The 16,115-nt window shown below is 41.3% G+C and overlaps 1 protein-coding gene across 13 annotated transcripts in view; it reads left to right on the forward strand.

Moving 5' to 3' along the window:
- adgrb3 (adhesion G protein-coupled receptor B3) overlaps positions 1-16,115 on the forward strand; it is a 99,651-nt gene that overhangs the window by 59,008 nt on the left and 24,528 nt on the right. For all 13 annotated transcript variants that reach the window (XM_037465478.2, XM_037465480.2, XM_037465471.2 and 10 more), the window contains 4 exons: positions 10,346-10,492; positions 10,937-11,012; positions 12,695-12,797; positions 13,318-13,361. In XM_037465478.2, coding sequence (XP_037321375.1) covers positions 10,346-10,492; positions 10,937-11,012; positions 12,695-12,797; positions 13,318-13,361 — 370 coding nt within the window. The remainder of the gene's footprint in view (positions 1-10,345; positions 10,493-10,936; positions 11,013-12,694; positions 12,798-13,317; positions 13,362-16,115) is intronic.

Genomic DNA, 16,115 nt, shown 5'->3' on the forward strand with positions numbered 1-16,115 from the left:
AAAGGCACTTATATAACGGGTGCAATTATTCACTCATATTTTACTGTGTATTTTTGAAAAGAGTCAATGAACAAAACTTTTTTTTTTGATAACACACAATTAAGACAGAGAACACAGAGTTTTTTTAGGGTTATGGTTTTACTCCGAGACAGTAACCCGGGAATCACAGCTCATGCAACAGGGCCTCGGTGGCACACGTGTCCTGTTCGATTAAAGGAATGGAAAGTTTGGCAGATCCATCGTTGGAAGCCAACTGGAGAGCGTCTTGCTGAGTAAGACATCGCAGCATCATTTGGTCACTGAGTTTTGGCAGCCTCTTTACACACTCATAAATGTTGGCTGTCACTGGTCCGTCGTCCACTGTCCTCGTACTTTTAGTCCAAGTAACCTTGATAGTAAAATTCTCTCTGCCCCCTGAGCCAATTATTCTCTCTCCTCGCTATTGGCCATTTGGAGGACAAGGTGAAGCACGGGACATATTAGAAAATTAGACACCACTTTGCAGGTGAAACATATCATGCACATTTGGTTCACATATTTTTTCGTTCTGGTTGTATATTGTAAGATTTTACTTCATGTTCGAGTTACTATTTTGACATTGATCGTGACTCATTGTGATGGCACATACATGAAACAGCTACAAATGCTCATTCATCTGTTTTCTGTGGAGGATACTTGTGGTTTCTGATGGTTTTCTTAGTGTTTAACCTCATTAACGTATTTAGACACAATGAGAAAGGCAATAATTCTCTTCTATGAAAATGAGCCATGCAAAATACTCTGTGCACTGAATGTTTGGAATCATCACAGTCCTTAATGATCACTTAATTTGTGCTGTCTAGGCCCATCAGGTGGGTGCAAAGCCCCATTTACCTGCAGAATTATCCAGGACTAGTCGTACTAGCACCCTGTTGCGTTTCACAGTGTGCCTCTGTGAATAAAACTACAAACACACAGACACACACACACACACACACAGACACACACACACACACACACACACACACACACACACCAGCGCTGCTCCCAACATCTGGTGCTGTGAACAGGCCTCTTTGCAAATGGCGGTTGTTGTGGTGCTCTGTGATTTCCTGCCCGGCATCATCTGAATCACACAGACGCACCTTCTGTCACGGATTTCACTCACATGTGGCATTTTGCCAGGATTTGAACTGTATTTTTGGGAGAGCAAAAGAAACAGTAGAGCTTTTGCATCAGGATTAGCCTGTGATTCCCCTCGCTGAAGCGCCACCTGACACTGGATGTGATAACAGGTAGAGAACAGGGCAGCTTCATCCCCCCCTTGTAATCCTGAGGCCCCTCCAGTTGATTCAGGGTATTTTCATTGTGACTGCTGTAGAACATAGATTGGCCTTTCATGGCACCTCAGCAAGGAGGCTACGAAGGAAGGACGGATTAAGTGTCTACCAGCTGCCAAAAAGCTTTGAGTTTTCATCTTATGTTAAGTAAAGTAATGTTAATGTAAACCATTATCTTTGACTTATAAATGACCTGAATATTCACATCCACAATTCAGTTCGACAAATGAATAGAAGTATTTCAGTGTTTCTCCCTTTATCAAGATCAAATCTAGCCTGTAGCCTCTGGATACAGTACCTACATGTTATTGTTCCTTGCTGCTTCCAAGATCTGCCTCGCACTTTAGGAGTGATGCACTTCAATCATGTCTTCTGAATTCAGGTCCAGTTGGAGATTTTATTTGTGTGTGTGTGTGTGTGTGTGTGTGTGTGTGTGTGTGTGTGTATGATTGTGTTTGATACACACACTATTTTCATTTAAACAATTAAAGCAGAAGTATCGTTGCACAACCCTCTGAGGGAAATGTCTGCTCTGTTGAGCACATATTTACAGCTAATAATGCAACACTTTTCAATTTTAGCAACAAGGCCCGATGCAAAGGGAAAACTTTTCATCTGCTGCACAGTGTCAAGCCCCAGCACACACACACACACACACACACACACACACACACACACACACACACACACACACACACACACACACACACACACACACACACACACACACACACACACACACACACACACACACACACACACACACACACACACACACACACACACACACACACACACACACACACACACACACACACACACACACACACACACACACACACACACACACACACACACACACACACACACACACACACACACACACACACACACACACACACACACACACACACACACACACACACACACACACACACACACACACACACACACACACACACACACACACACACACACACACACACACACACACACACACACACACACGGGCAAAGGTGGTTTGTCAGGACATTTTCCCCGTACTTGCTCAAACCATGGTTTATGAGGACACACCTTTCCCTTTGTCCCAGAGAGTGCTAAGAACTATCAAAAAGGTCCTCATGATGTAGGAAACAAAGCCTACTGTTCAGAATTAATTTCTGGTGAAAGAGTCAGGAGATCTTAAGACTTGACATTCTACAGGACTGTGGGGACGGGGCGGGATGGGGGCGGATTCTATCATGATGGCGACTTATAAAGACCACCCTTATTTATGAGGACATTACCGGTACACATACACAAACGTGACCAGACCCTTGGTTATGAGGACCATCGTGGTTTAACAGGACGTTACCAGTACACATACACCAACATGACCAGACCCTTGGTTATGAGGACCATCGTGGTTTAACAGGACGTTACCAGTACACATACACCGACATGACCAGACCCTTGGTTATGAGGACCATCGTGGTTTAACAGGACGTTACCAGTACACATACACCGACATGACCAGACCCTTGGTTATGAGGACCATCCTGGTTTAACAGGACATTACCAGTACACATACACCGACATGACCAGACCCTTGGTTATGAAGACCATCCTGGTTTAACAGGACATTACCAGTACACATACACCGACATGACCAGACCTTTCGTTATGAGGACCATCCTGGTTTAACAGGACATTACCAGTACACATACACCGACCAGACCCTTGGTTATGAGGACCATTCTGGTTTAACAGGACATTACCAGTACACATACACCGACCAGACCCTTGGTTATGAGGACCATCCTGGTTTAACAGGACATTACCAGTACACATACATCAACATGACCAGACCCTTGGTTATGAGGACCATCCTGGGGATGGATGGCTATATACAAATACGTGTGTTTATCAGGGCCCCTCCCCACCACAAAATTAGACGGCTTTTATGTGAAAATACATTTATTGTAATGTATACCATTATCAAACATTAAATATTGGCAATATATATATATCTGCTTAAGTATTGCGTCAAAAGACACAGTAACAAGTGCAGTAAACTATACTGCTTCAAAAGACGCAGTCACAATTGCAGTACATTTTACTGAAAAGGGAACTGTACATTTTTCTCAAAAGTTGTACTGTAACAGGTGCTTTAAAGAGGTTTCTTGGACATATTCTCTCAAACTAAATTTCCCTTTGTGGACATGCGTCCCCTGTTCCTTACAAAGTCTCTAGCAGTGCTCTCACTCCATTTTTTGGCCAAGTGTCCCTTCAAAATGTGGGCCTTGGAGTGTTTCATCACCGCAGACACTTCCATTTTTCTCCATGACTTATTTACATATCTTCATCTACATATAACACATTTTCCTCGTTCATATTATTATAAAGACAATTATACATAGGTAAGATTTTCATGTATATCGGCATTTTGAAAAAACAGCAGAGAAAATGCGTTTTGGAAATACATTAGTTGGACAAAGCTTTATGTTGCGATTTTTGTGTGAAGCCGGAGCTGTTCATAAAAATGGCAAGACATGTGGAAAGATTCAGCCCAACCAAAACATTAGATTTTACCACACTGGCTCTAACTTATCATTAAGAGGCAAAAATTGTGGTGAACAATGTGGCTTTTTCATTCTTCTATTTCAAATTTTCCTAAACACTACAGTAAATGCATTTACGAAGAGTTTTTTTTGGTGTCCGCTTAAGTAGAAACCGTATCGCTGTAGTACTACATTCAACAGTTACTTGGTATTTTTTTTTTGCAAACCCTCAAAAAATAATAAAATAAATTAAATCTGATTAAATGTTGTGCGGCAGGGCCGATACTGCACTTTTGTAACTGCGACCCTGAGGGACAAGTAGTAAGGGATGAGTCCTACCTTTGGAGCTGGTGACCTCACCTCTGGTTTCCAGGTGAATTGTCTTTCCTAGAGAAAATAAGTAAAGCTTTAATAACCTGTACAGATGTATTTAACCTGAATTTACAGCAGAGTAGTAATCGGGTGAACGAGTAGTAGCGGTAACCAAAAGGAACAACAGCGCTGCATGTTGTTTACGAATTGATATAAATAAATAAAAACACCTCGGTCAGAAGTGAGGGAACCGTCAAGCATTCCACACATTCTCTGTCATTACCTTACTTGATGACTCACACTGATCAATCGCGATCGAACCTATTGGGCACCCCTGATTTACAGAATATAGAATAAACAAGGTATCTGAACTGGAGCCTGTATTTCACTGTATATACTTCTATTCGAATCCTATTTCACTAAATATACTATATACACACACACATATACTCTGTATATAATTGTATTATGTGCATTTTTTCTTTATTTAATATGTTCTTCTCTCTTTTCGTGTTTTGCATATTTCATTCCTTATGGAATACTTTTATATTATGTTTACTATGTAACCTTACCTACGGTTACACACAAATCTCCCCTCAGGAGTTCTCAGGTGACCAGTTTTAGCTTATTGATTGGTCCATTTAACTGGCAATTGATTGCCTGGTTTCAGACTTCAAGAAGAGCAGCGTGATAAAGTCAGATTGTGTTAATAAGAGTAACAAAAGGGAGCTACAGTGTATGGTCCAGAGTCCAATCTTATATGCTGTACTACTAATGGATACTATAAGACGACATATTCATTACATACCTCTTAATCCAAGGACAGGATGAGACTTTTCACCATCTCCATCATCGTCATTGTCGTCTGGATCTTCCTCTCCAATCGTTTCCGGTTCCAATTCATCTAAAGAAAAGCATGTTTGATGAGCACACTCACCCCATCCCATGACCTTGAACATACTAAAAGCACACTGCAATGAGAAAAATTCAAAGGTAGTATACATTTATCTTAGTTTTAAACGTTAAATCACTTTGTACTGTAGATGGTAACAAATATGAAGGTAACTCCAGGAAAGGCATGTGAGTGTTTGTGAAATGGTGATGGTTTAGCTCAAATTTCAATTAAGCAAAAAAGAAAACGTGTGTTTATGTGAAACTGATACTGACATTTACATGTCCAACCAAGCCATTTTAGACTTGATACTGGTCCTGAGCAGTCTTGACAACAATACAAAGCCAAGATAGATGCACTTGTGAATTCATGGTGGCACTGAGGATCCACAAATGTAAATATAGTAAGACAAGGAATGAAGAAAAACAGAAAAGTGCAGTAGCTATAATACAATTAATAGCCATGAGAACCAATAGCCACTGAGCAATCCCCGGAAGTAGGCCGATATGTCAGGTAGGCCTTCCCCCACCCTACTCCACAAAAACCAGTACGCAATTTACAAAGATAAACTCACCATTTCTTTTTCTCCCAAGGCTGGAACCACTTGCTTGGGCTCAGGATTGGACAGTTCTTTGCAGGGTGCCTGAGAATGTACAGAGAAGATGCACACTGTTGTCATATAACTTCTGTAGCGGTTTGGGGAAGACTCGTTTCATGTCTGAGGTTTTGCAGTTATGAAGTTCTGTACATCGTCGCGTTTACAACTGTCCTTTGCGCTTGGCGTCGCTCACGGCGGCGTTCCGCCCCAATGCGCACAGAGACCCTTAACCGTTGTCACAACAAACTGAGAAAAAACCCCGCACCCCTGAAAAAGTGTGGATTTCTTTCCCCCACATACAACTGGGTGACAGGCGTGCCGTCACCGACCCGTCAGCCGTACCACTAGGCCACATGTGTCAAACTCAAGGCCCGCTGGGCCACATCCGGCCTGTGAATGAATTATCTTTGGCCCGCATGATCAAATCTATTTACTATTGGAGCTGGCCCCCCGATATAGGCACGCATCACCATAATACTACAAATCCCACAATGCACTCTGTGTGTTGTTGCGCATTCGCAGTCCTGCGAAAGTGCGCCTCACAGTCTGTATTACATACCACTTGTGTCAACTTTCACCTATCCCAAGACCAACTGACAACTTTTTACTCGGTTAATTCTGTGGTTTTTCCCGTAAAATGAAAATACGAAGCGTAGCCGCTAAACCGGAAGTACGTAGATTTTCGCAGTAAGAATCGACGCAACCGTCTGTAATGACAGCGGTTACCAGGGTAACAAGAGGAGAAAAGTTCATTAACGGATATAAATAAATAATCCTGGTCTGACGGGATGTGTTAGCAGCAGTAGTTGACTACACTCGCTGCACTTGGCTCTGATATTTATTGTTCACAGATTGTTTTGCTTCAGTGAGCAGAGACAGTTTAAGGAGACGCAGCGTAAACGTGTTCGCATCTCCACCAGTATGTGACAGAATACGTGTATTTAAACAATAGATTTAATCATATTGAACTGTCGATGTTATTTGTCTAGGTTACATATGTTGAACTCGCGCCCGTCCAGTGCAGTGCGTACGTCCCACCGTCAGCGAACCGTCGGTCGGCCCGCAAGCTCCCCCTGTCAGCCGTTCGCACATCGTCAGTGGCCCGCGTTCGGTCGAAGTCGGCAGTATCTTGCCCGAACCTGAAATGAGTTTGACACCCCTGCACTAGGCGGTCAGCGCCACCCCCCCACTCCCGGTCAGCCGTACCGTTAACCATCTGCTCGACCACCCCCTCCCCCCTTGAAGTTGTAAACCTAGGGGAAACACTAAGCTAATATAAAACCAACTTGTCCTCACAGAGCAGGTGTATGCTGTGCTCATCGTCTGACACAAAAGTGCCACTACTGATGAAAACACGATGGAAAATGATTAGTCAGGTTTGACAATTTACCTGCTGTCCTCACAAGACACCTTGACAAGACAGAACTTTCCTTTGACGACTATTCTAAAAACATGTCATTAGTAGGAAGTAGGCCAATATGTCCCCCCACCCTAATCCACAAAAACCAGTACGCAACTTACAAAGATAAACTTACCATTTCTTTTTCTGCCAAGACTGGAACCACTTGCTTGGGCTCAGGATTGGACAGTTCTTTGCAGGGTGCCTGAGAATGTACAGAGAAGATGCACTGTTGTCATATAACTTCTGTAGCGGTTTGAGGAAGACTTGTTTCATGTCTGAGGTTTTGCAGTTATGACGTTTTTTAACATTTTAACCGTCGATCACAATAACAAACTGAGAAAAATCCCCCCACCCCTTGAAAAAGTGTGGAATAAAAAAAAGTTCCCCCACAGGGCGACTTCGCTAAAACACGTGTGCGCATATGTCCGTATACGAGTATTCTAAAAACATGTAATCAGCTTCTGTTTAACTTTATACTTCTCCACACTTGAGGTCAATGTCAGACAGTCATGTCCTACAGTATTCTCCCAATGAGCCACATGTAACGTCTTGTGTGTGAAAGAAGAATACTTTCTAACTCATATGATTGACAAAATGCAGCTGGTTGACGCAAAATGTGCCCAAACCCATCTTTTGCTCTTAGAGCAGCTAAATACAAAAGCTAAAATCACTGCACTTCAGTTTTACTGGGACTTCAAGGACTGGTTAACTTCTAAAAACACATATTGGGGAATAAAAGGGAACATAAACTCACCATTGAGGGCCATGGCCAACAATAATCCCCATAGTTGTACGTTATCTCCTCGTCTGGAAATATCTCTTTCACAGCAAACAGGCACAAGTGTGGCCTTCCTCTGACAGTATTTTCTTTTACTCTGCAGTTGGGGTTTATGTGGTCATCATTTGCCAGTCGTCCAGTGTTCCATCCTCTTTCGAAGAGTCTATGCTGAAAGACAAATAGCCCAGATAAAAATTACATTTTGTGGGATTAAATATTTTCTTGTAGAAAAGATTTATCTCTGCCCAAAATGATGTGGTCCACGGCATCCTGTTCAGGAGTCTCTCCTCCTTCTCTCCATCATGTTTGCTGCAGTAGTTTTCAGAAAACATAGACTATTAAGTAATAAACAAATCAGTATATATAGATAGTGAGAATAGCTATGACAATTACATTAAGTTGGATAATTGCTAAGGTCACAGAATATAGTGCATTGATGAAGGAGCAGCAGGATGCCCAAAACTTATATATCCATAAGAGATGGATTTTATAGGTCAATTGGTCTTAATGTTACCCCTTTAAAATTACTTCTGCACAGATCACGCGCTATTCATAAATGGATCACTTGTTTGTCCTCAGTCTTACATTAAAGTAACAGTACTGCATCCTGCTGTACAAACCAGAGAAAATTAGCTTGTGAAAATGAAATATTATTTAACTGGAAGTACTAACTTCTGATAATGAAGTTCTAAATATACACAGATGCAAGGAGTTCCAGTAGATCACCATTAGAAGCAGTAGCCTTTAAGGTGCTTAACATTAATATATTTCCATATTAAACAGATTCATACAACTTACACCTTCTGAGTTTCTCTCTTTCACCAAACTAAGCCTAGCTAAGTTAACTTTAATAAATCAAAAACACTTTTTTGCCTTCTGCCTTGGTTTTTCTAATACACTCCAGCAATCACTACGGTCTGGTAGAAATAAAACCTTCATTTAACATAGTAAAATGTGAGAATTAGCCCACTCAACATGCAGATCTTCAAGGGTCTGAGCAGCAGCCCCAGCCCGGGTGGGGGTAGGTTGCGGGGGGTGTGCTCAGGCGGGGCTGATTTAGCGACCCTCGCTCTTCAGAGGCAAACGTTTAATTATCAAAAATAAAACGCCATTTGAGTTAAATTTAAATCTGTTAAATCAAGCACCTTAAAGCTTGATAGCAACTAACGTTAGCTACGTTAGCTAACGTTAGCACAACTGGACCCGGATCCACGGCTCGTTACAACATAGACAAGTTAGTTAGACATAGCAACCGAAATACCTACAGCTTTCACTGTAAACACGGTTTATTTAATGCATCGTTAAAATATTCACTTACCAGTTTAGTTAAATTGAGTTGATAGAGGTGACTCTGCCCTCATGCGGAGTAGTGACGATCGCCGCCATTGTTTCTTCATTGTGAGTCGAGAACTTGGCCGAGGGCTCAACAGCCAATCACTGATCAGAATCACCCTGATTGACGTCAAGTAGAGCCAATCACTGATCAGAGTCTGCCTGATTGACGTCAAGTAGAGCCAATCATTGATCAGAGTCTGCCCTAGGCAGTAGCCAATCGACTGACGATACACTGATACACTCCGCAGTAGAAAAAAAAAAAGTAGTGTCGGATATAACACACTGTGAGCACACACTGTCATACACTAGAAATCGGGTAAAACCGAGTTATGGAGACATGCCGAGAAAAAGCGGGAGGTGGTCATTTACGGCTTGATAAGCGCGGCTGCAGTGCTTGACTTGTGAGGACATGGCCTTTGTCCTCACACATCCGGTATGTCCTCATAGAGTAAGTGTGTAAACAGGTGAAATGTCCTCATAATCCGGAAATACCAACACACACACACACACACACACACACACACACACACACACACACACACACACACACACACACACACACACACACACACACACACACACACACACACACACACACACACACACACACACACACACACACACACACACACACACACACACACACACACACACACACACACACACACACACACACACACACACACACACACACACACACACACACACACACACACACACACACACACACAGTTTGATTTACATCCATGACAATAGAGAACTCAATTATACCCATATCTAGTTGCTTTCTTGCTGAGAGTGAGACAATTCCGCCCTCATATCTGCATAGTAAATATGAAGCTGCAGAATATTGAAGCTGAAGCTTACTGGTCGATGGCTTGAGCTCTCACACTGAGCGATCTCCATCTTCTCATCTAATTCTCAGCAAAGCAAATAAGCCTATTGCCCCAAACGTTATAATGCCATCCAGAAATGAAAACAGAAAACACATAAACATGCTGCTATAGTTTGTTGTGACCTGAGTCTACAAGATAGGGAAGGGCTACGGCCTGATGTTTTTGGTAAAAGGTCCTGAATGACACAATGGATAAAATCAATATCTATATCAATATTCTGAAGTATACTGAACCTCAGGAATCCTTGTTGGTGTGTTTGTGTGAATCCTGCAGTGGCCAGCATCCAGAGACTCCCAGCAGTGTCTGTTATGACTGACATCAACTTCCCCATGAAGGGTCGTAAAGGCATGGTCGACTGGGCCAGGAACTCTGAAGATAAAGTGGTCATCCCAAAGGGCCTCTTTGTTTCACAGTCAGCAGGTATGCAACTGTATATATATATCATCATGCTTCTGGTCGGACACATCTTTCTTTAGGACTCGCACGGCCCTCGTGGACTGAACAAACGGCATTTGTCTTCGGACCTGCAGTGTATGAAAAGCTTCCTTCTATATTTAACGTGGGGTCACATTACTACAATCTGCTTTAGAAATATAGAATGAATAGGCAGTGATTGGATTCAGTGGCCACTGCTGAGAAGCGTGAAATAACTATCTCGTCATCTCTGCAAAAGCTGAATGACTTTAGTTGATTTATTGTTGTTTTGAACTAGCAATTCAAACTTCCGTCTGAATTTTAAAATTCAATTCACCACTTTCAATATTTACTTTTTTATTTATCGTAAGTTTTAGTTGTAAATTAGTTGGAACAGTACAAATAATATAAAACTAATAATGTTAATTCATTGTTCATTTCCATTTTTAGAAATGGAGGGATCACCCGTCTTCATTTTGGGAACAGTACTCTACAAGACTCTTGGACTCATGCTACCTTCACCAAAGTAAGGGCGGGATATCTCCTTGTGTGTATTATGAGACATGTTCAACCTGTCCCATTTGCATTCTGAGTAAAACCATTGTTAAAATGACCTTGAAGGACACTTCTCAGGTTGGGGCATATGTAAAACAGAGATATTCGTTTTTGTTTGCTCTTCATGAAACATATTCAGTGTAGCATGGAAACAGTAGTTAATTAAGAATGACATTAGTGTCTGGAAGAGCAGCAGGATGTCCTAAACAAACACCTGGTGTCACACCCCAATCAACAAGTCCCTGGCACCAACGTCCCAAGGACAGAGCGGTCATTTCAGGACCGACCAGGCCAGCTGTCACATGGGGGGAGGAGCTAATAATGGGACTTTGAAGCTCCAGGCGAACTAATAAGCAAGTAGCAACTGTTGGACTCATTCCATTTTTTTATTTGACAATTGTTGGGTTTTTCAGGTTTGATGGGGAAAAAAAATTACGTTTTTACCAAAAGGTAGTCTCTAAGTACACATGGAGTTGAGAAGTGAAGCACTTATCCATTCATGTCATTGATTTCCACTTTAAAATGAGTCCAGAAAACTGACTTGTAACAAAGTTGGATGCAGCTATTTTGTGCTAAAGTGTTTCTGGTAGGACTGCGGGCTGCTGCAGTCTCACCTCTACTTTCCTTTGTAAGTTGGCAGTTTTCCTCCTACTGGGAAGCACTCAGTGCAGCTTCTAACAAGAACGATATGCTGTCATCACTCCAAAAGCTGGAGATGGATTTTGAAACAGGACTATAATAGCAGATTTAAAAAAAAAAGTGAGAAACATCTCTTTCATCCAAGGCAAGCCTTTGATTTGCACTCTCTGTTGGATGGACTTTGACATCTAATGGACAGCAAATTAAATCCTCAAAACGATATTGGGTCTCAATTCAATACAAGCTGAAAAAAAGGAATTGTGGTGTTTTAAATGAAGTCGAAGCACTGCATTTCTTTATCCTTAGATTAGAGGGGAACTTTAACGAAAATGGCTTGAAAAACACATTGATTCTAATATGGGTCATTTTTTACCCACTTATGGAAGAGTGTAGGGTCCAGTCACCCGTGCCTCTAAGGGTTAATATCAAACTCAACGGCACAAACTCCTCTCAGAGACCCCAAATCAGGTTTTTCGATTGTTATTCTATAAATCCCACATTAATCTCGCTGATTGCCCTTAAACCTAAACAGAAAATGTTGATGCTTCTTCCCCAAGCCGAAAAGTTAAGCTTATACATAAGTCAAGATAAGCACCTACTGTCAGAGGGCGAGGGTGCAGGTTGAAGGCAGGCAGGACTCAGATGCAGGCGTTTCCAAAGGTGCTCTTTATTTACAACAAAACCGAAGAACGTGCACCACCAACGACGACTGACAATAGACAATGACACAACAAGGGACAACAGGCACACAGGGCTTAAATACACTAGGGAGGTGCAGGTGATTGGACACAGGTGGAAACAATCAGGCAATCACAGGACAAGGCAGGAAGTGAAGCTAACCCAGGAACACAAGAGACATGAAAACTACAAAATAAGACGAGAAGCAGACCCAAACCGTGACACCTACACCTTTAATTGTTGATTAAATGCCGATCAGCGGTTGACCCTCAGTGAGAATAAATAATGTGTTTGACAGTAACAATGAGAAGTGAAATGCATCTTTGTTTGATTCAGGAACCACACAGTTGTGAACTCCAAGGTCATCGCTGTGACTGTGAGACCTGAGCCCAAGGCCACTGACACCCACCTGGAGATTGAGCTGGCTCACCTGGCAAATGTAAGCACCCATAGTCATTCTGTCGTTTTAGGATCAACCGATGCACATGTAGTTTGGGCCTATCAAGATTGCCTTTTGTTATATTTTTGCTATGAAACACAGACGAGTTTCTTTTGTAAGAGATTTTCTCCACTGACTAAATGTTCTACAATGACCACAAATGACCTCCCATCAGGCGACACACAACGCCGGTTAATAGGCCAAATAATTAATTTGCAAGCGCCCAGTGTCCTGAGAGAGCACTGCAGTCAGATAATCACTTGGACAATCGCTTTTATGATCCGGACCCTTCCATTCATCAGAGAGATGGCGTGCATGCAAGTCTGAACACGTCAGCGAGTGTGTGGGTCTCTGGTTTTGCACTACGCACTCTAATTGATGTGATCCATGAAACAGAAAGATCTGCACTGAAGGACGAATATGCAGTCTGCTTACGATGATGGCGATGATCGCGATGACGTTAATGATGATTACCTCCATGATTTAGCTGATAAACATGGTGTGCTTTCTTGCCTTCCAGGGAACAATGAACCCTTACTGTGCACTGTGGGACAGCTCCATAATGTAAGTGGGCATGCCATTTCACTTTCTCTAACTTGTTTGATGGTTTTTTTTGTCATTTTTCCTTACTGTTACACATTGGGAATTGGGTTAGTGTGCATCCTCCCTTTACCGTCAAAAGTCAGGAACTCATTTCCTTTTGTAGAGAAATTGGGTGAATCAATAGCACAGCAAATAAGAAAGGGAGATGGGAAATACATTTGCAAGATAAAATTCTCTCTTTATTAAATCATGGGTAGGACAAAATAATAGGAAGACCTTGTGAGATTTTAAAGCCTTCTCAAAATCCCAACTATAAAACTGTGGTGAAGCAACATTTTTGTTGTTTAGACTCTTATGACACAATCCTAAGCATATATTAAACTACTCATTAATGTGAAGGAGAGGCTCTACGATTTGGGTGTTCCTGTGTCAAACATTACACTATAAACTAAATCAATTCACTGATGAATTTTATCCTGTAAATCTCAGTTATAAGCATATTAACACGATGTGAGTTGTACCTGCTAAAGTGATTTGGCCGGATTTTGGGGTTTCAACATGAATCTGGAAAACGTAAGTTACCTGATATGGTAACATTTGACAGCAATGTTCTTGTCACTGGTTAAAAAACATTGCTGTGTGGAAAGACACCTTTTCTTGTTCCTTGCAGTAAGCTCTGTTATCGCTGAGAGAATCACTAATCCCACGAAAAAAGGAAAATAAGCTTTTTCATGAATAACACTTCTCTTTAAATGATTGAAAAAGCAAGTGTTGCCCAATCAACTCGGAATGACATCTTCACCTTTATGATTTAAAGACCAATGACATATTTAAAGGAGTTCATGGGTAACTATAGATTGGTACATCTAATGTTATTAGAAATCAGAAATAAACAACTCTACCACACTGTAGCCTTATAAGTAGAAATAATTTAATTGGACAGATGCTTAAAATATTTTGGACCCGTTAAGGCAACAGCTTATATGAGGTTGTTATTTTTACATAGCATATGTGCATAGTCCACCCACTATCATGGTATTCAATGGTAAGTGGTTTATTTTTTTAACAGAAAAAATACAACTGGGACAACTCTGCTCTTTAATTTCAGCAATTAAAGAGCAATTTTTTTTAATAAGAGCATTATTGAAAGACCATCATCGTCATTTCATGTTGATTTCAAACAGTTGGCTCGTCCTACACCACAAAAGCAGCCACTGTCAGGACTTAGTGAAGAGGGTGATGCACCATCTGTCAGCCATGTTGGTCCAAAGCGGAGGAGAGCGCTCGCTGTAAACCGCTAGCAGAACTCAAGTGTGGTTCACGAGTGCAGTGCCGTGTCCTCTGACTCGCTGAGGTCCAGACACGCAACATATGGATCCAGAAAAGCTTCCACAACCGAGTCTCTGCTGCTTCACTGTCATCACAGAGGTGGAGGCCTGAGGCATCGGTATTCCTATGTGACAACACGAGGGAAGCGTCTGTGTATGAAAGCAGCAGGAGAGAACAGAACATGTTGTTTGTGGCTACCAGCTGTATCAGATTGCATTTTAACTTAGAGCCGTTATATCTTAATAACATGCAAATTTAGCATTGTTGTTTTTATTAGTAATATCCAACTAAACTGTGGAATTTATTGTGCTTTTTATTTGGGATATTATCCACTGGATGAAAGAACTGGTTTAATGAAAATTGTTTGATTTATTAAATTTCATTAATTTTAGGGCAAGCAGGGAAGCAAAACAACAGGTTTAATACTCTGCAATTCTTTCTCCACATTATTAAATAGTTGTTAGGGTTACAAAAGTGCATTAGTCTGTGGCAAAACAATTCACATAATCATAGAAAGTATACTTTGACTTTGATTGATCATTTGGAGTGGTGGAGAGGGGCTGAACGGAGTTCCTCAAGCAGTGTTTTGAGGTACTCAATTAAATTTGAGCTCAAACTTTTAAACACTGCAGTTAAAAGTTCTGCATCATGTCAGGGAGGACGCGGTCGAGGGCAAGGAGGGAGTACTCAGATGCGGAGTTGAAAAATAAAAGACTTTAATTGTCAAAACTCAAAATCAAAATCGCTCCAACCAAAAAAGGGAGGAAGGAGGAGAAAACAAAACAGACAAAAACAGGGAACTGGACTTGAAAACACGAAACAGACTTGACTTACTTGACACATGAACGTTGACATGTAATGACGCCACACCAGACAAGGGACTCACAAGGCTTAAATACACAAGGGAGGTGCAGGTGATTGAACACAGGTGGAAACGATCAGGCACGGCAGACAATCACAGGGGAAGACAGGACAAGGCAGGAAGTGAAGTTACCCAGGATCACAAGAGACATAAAAACTACAAAATAAGACAGAGCAGACCCAAACCGTGACACATCAGTTATTTGAATGTAGGACTTTTCTAGCAATGGGGTATTTTAAAACACTGGTACCTTTACAAAAGCAACATTATTAACCATATTAATAGGATGATAATGAATGTGGCAATACAATAATTAAACAGACATTTGTTATCATCATTTTAAATAGGTGTTGACATGATAATTAGTTCAGAGGCATTTATAATTGAATTATTTGCAGGTAAAATAAGCTACAATGTGCCTGTCATATATGATTAAAAGTCCGGAACATATAACATGTGCCTTAAAATCTACTGCATTTGGCAGGGATTAAATACAATAACGAATACAGTAAATATATAAATTAGAATACTAATATCCAGTTCTCCATGAAACAAAACCTTAAGGCATCCAGAGAGCCAGCATC

This window comes from Pungitius pungitius, chromosome 13 (assembly GCF_949316345.1).
Source record: "Pungitius pungitius chromosome 13, fPunPun2.1, whole genome shotgun sequence".
Classification (NCBI taxonomy): domain Eukaryota; kingdom Metazoa; phylum Chordata; class Actinopteri; order Perciformes; family Gasterosteidae; genus Pungitius; species Pungitius pungitius.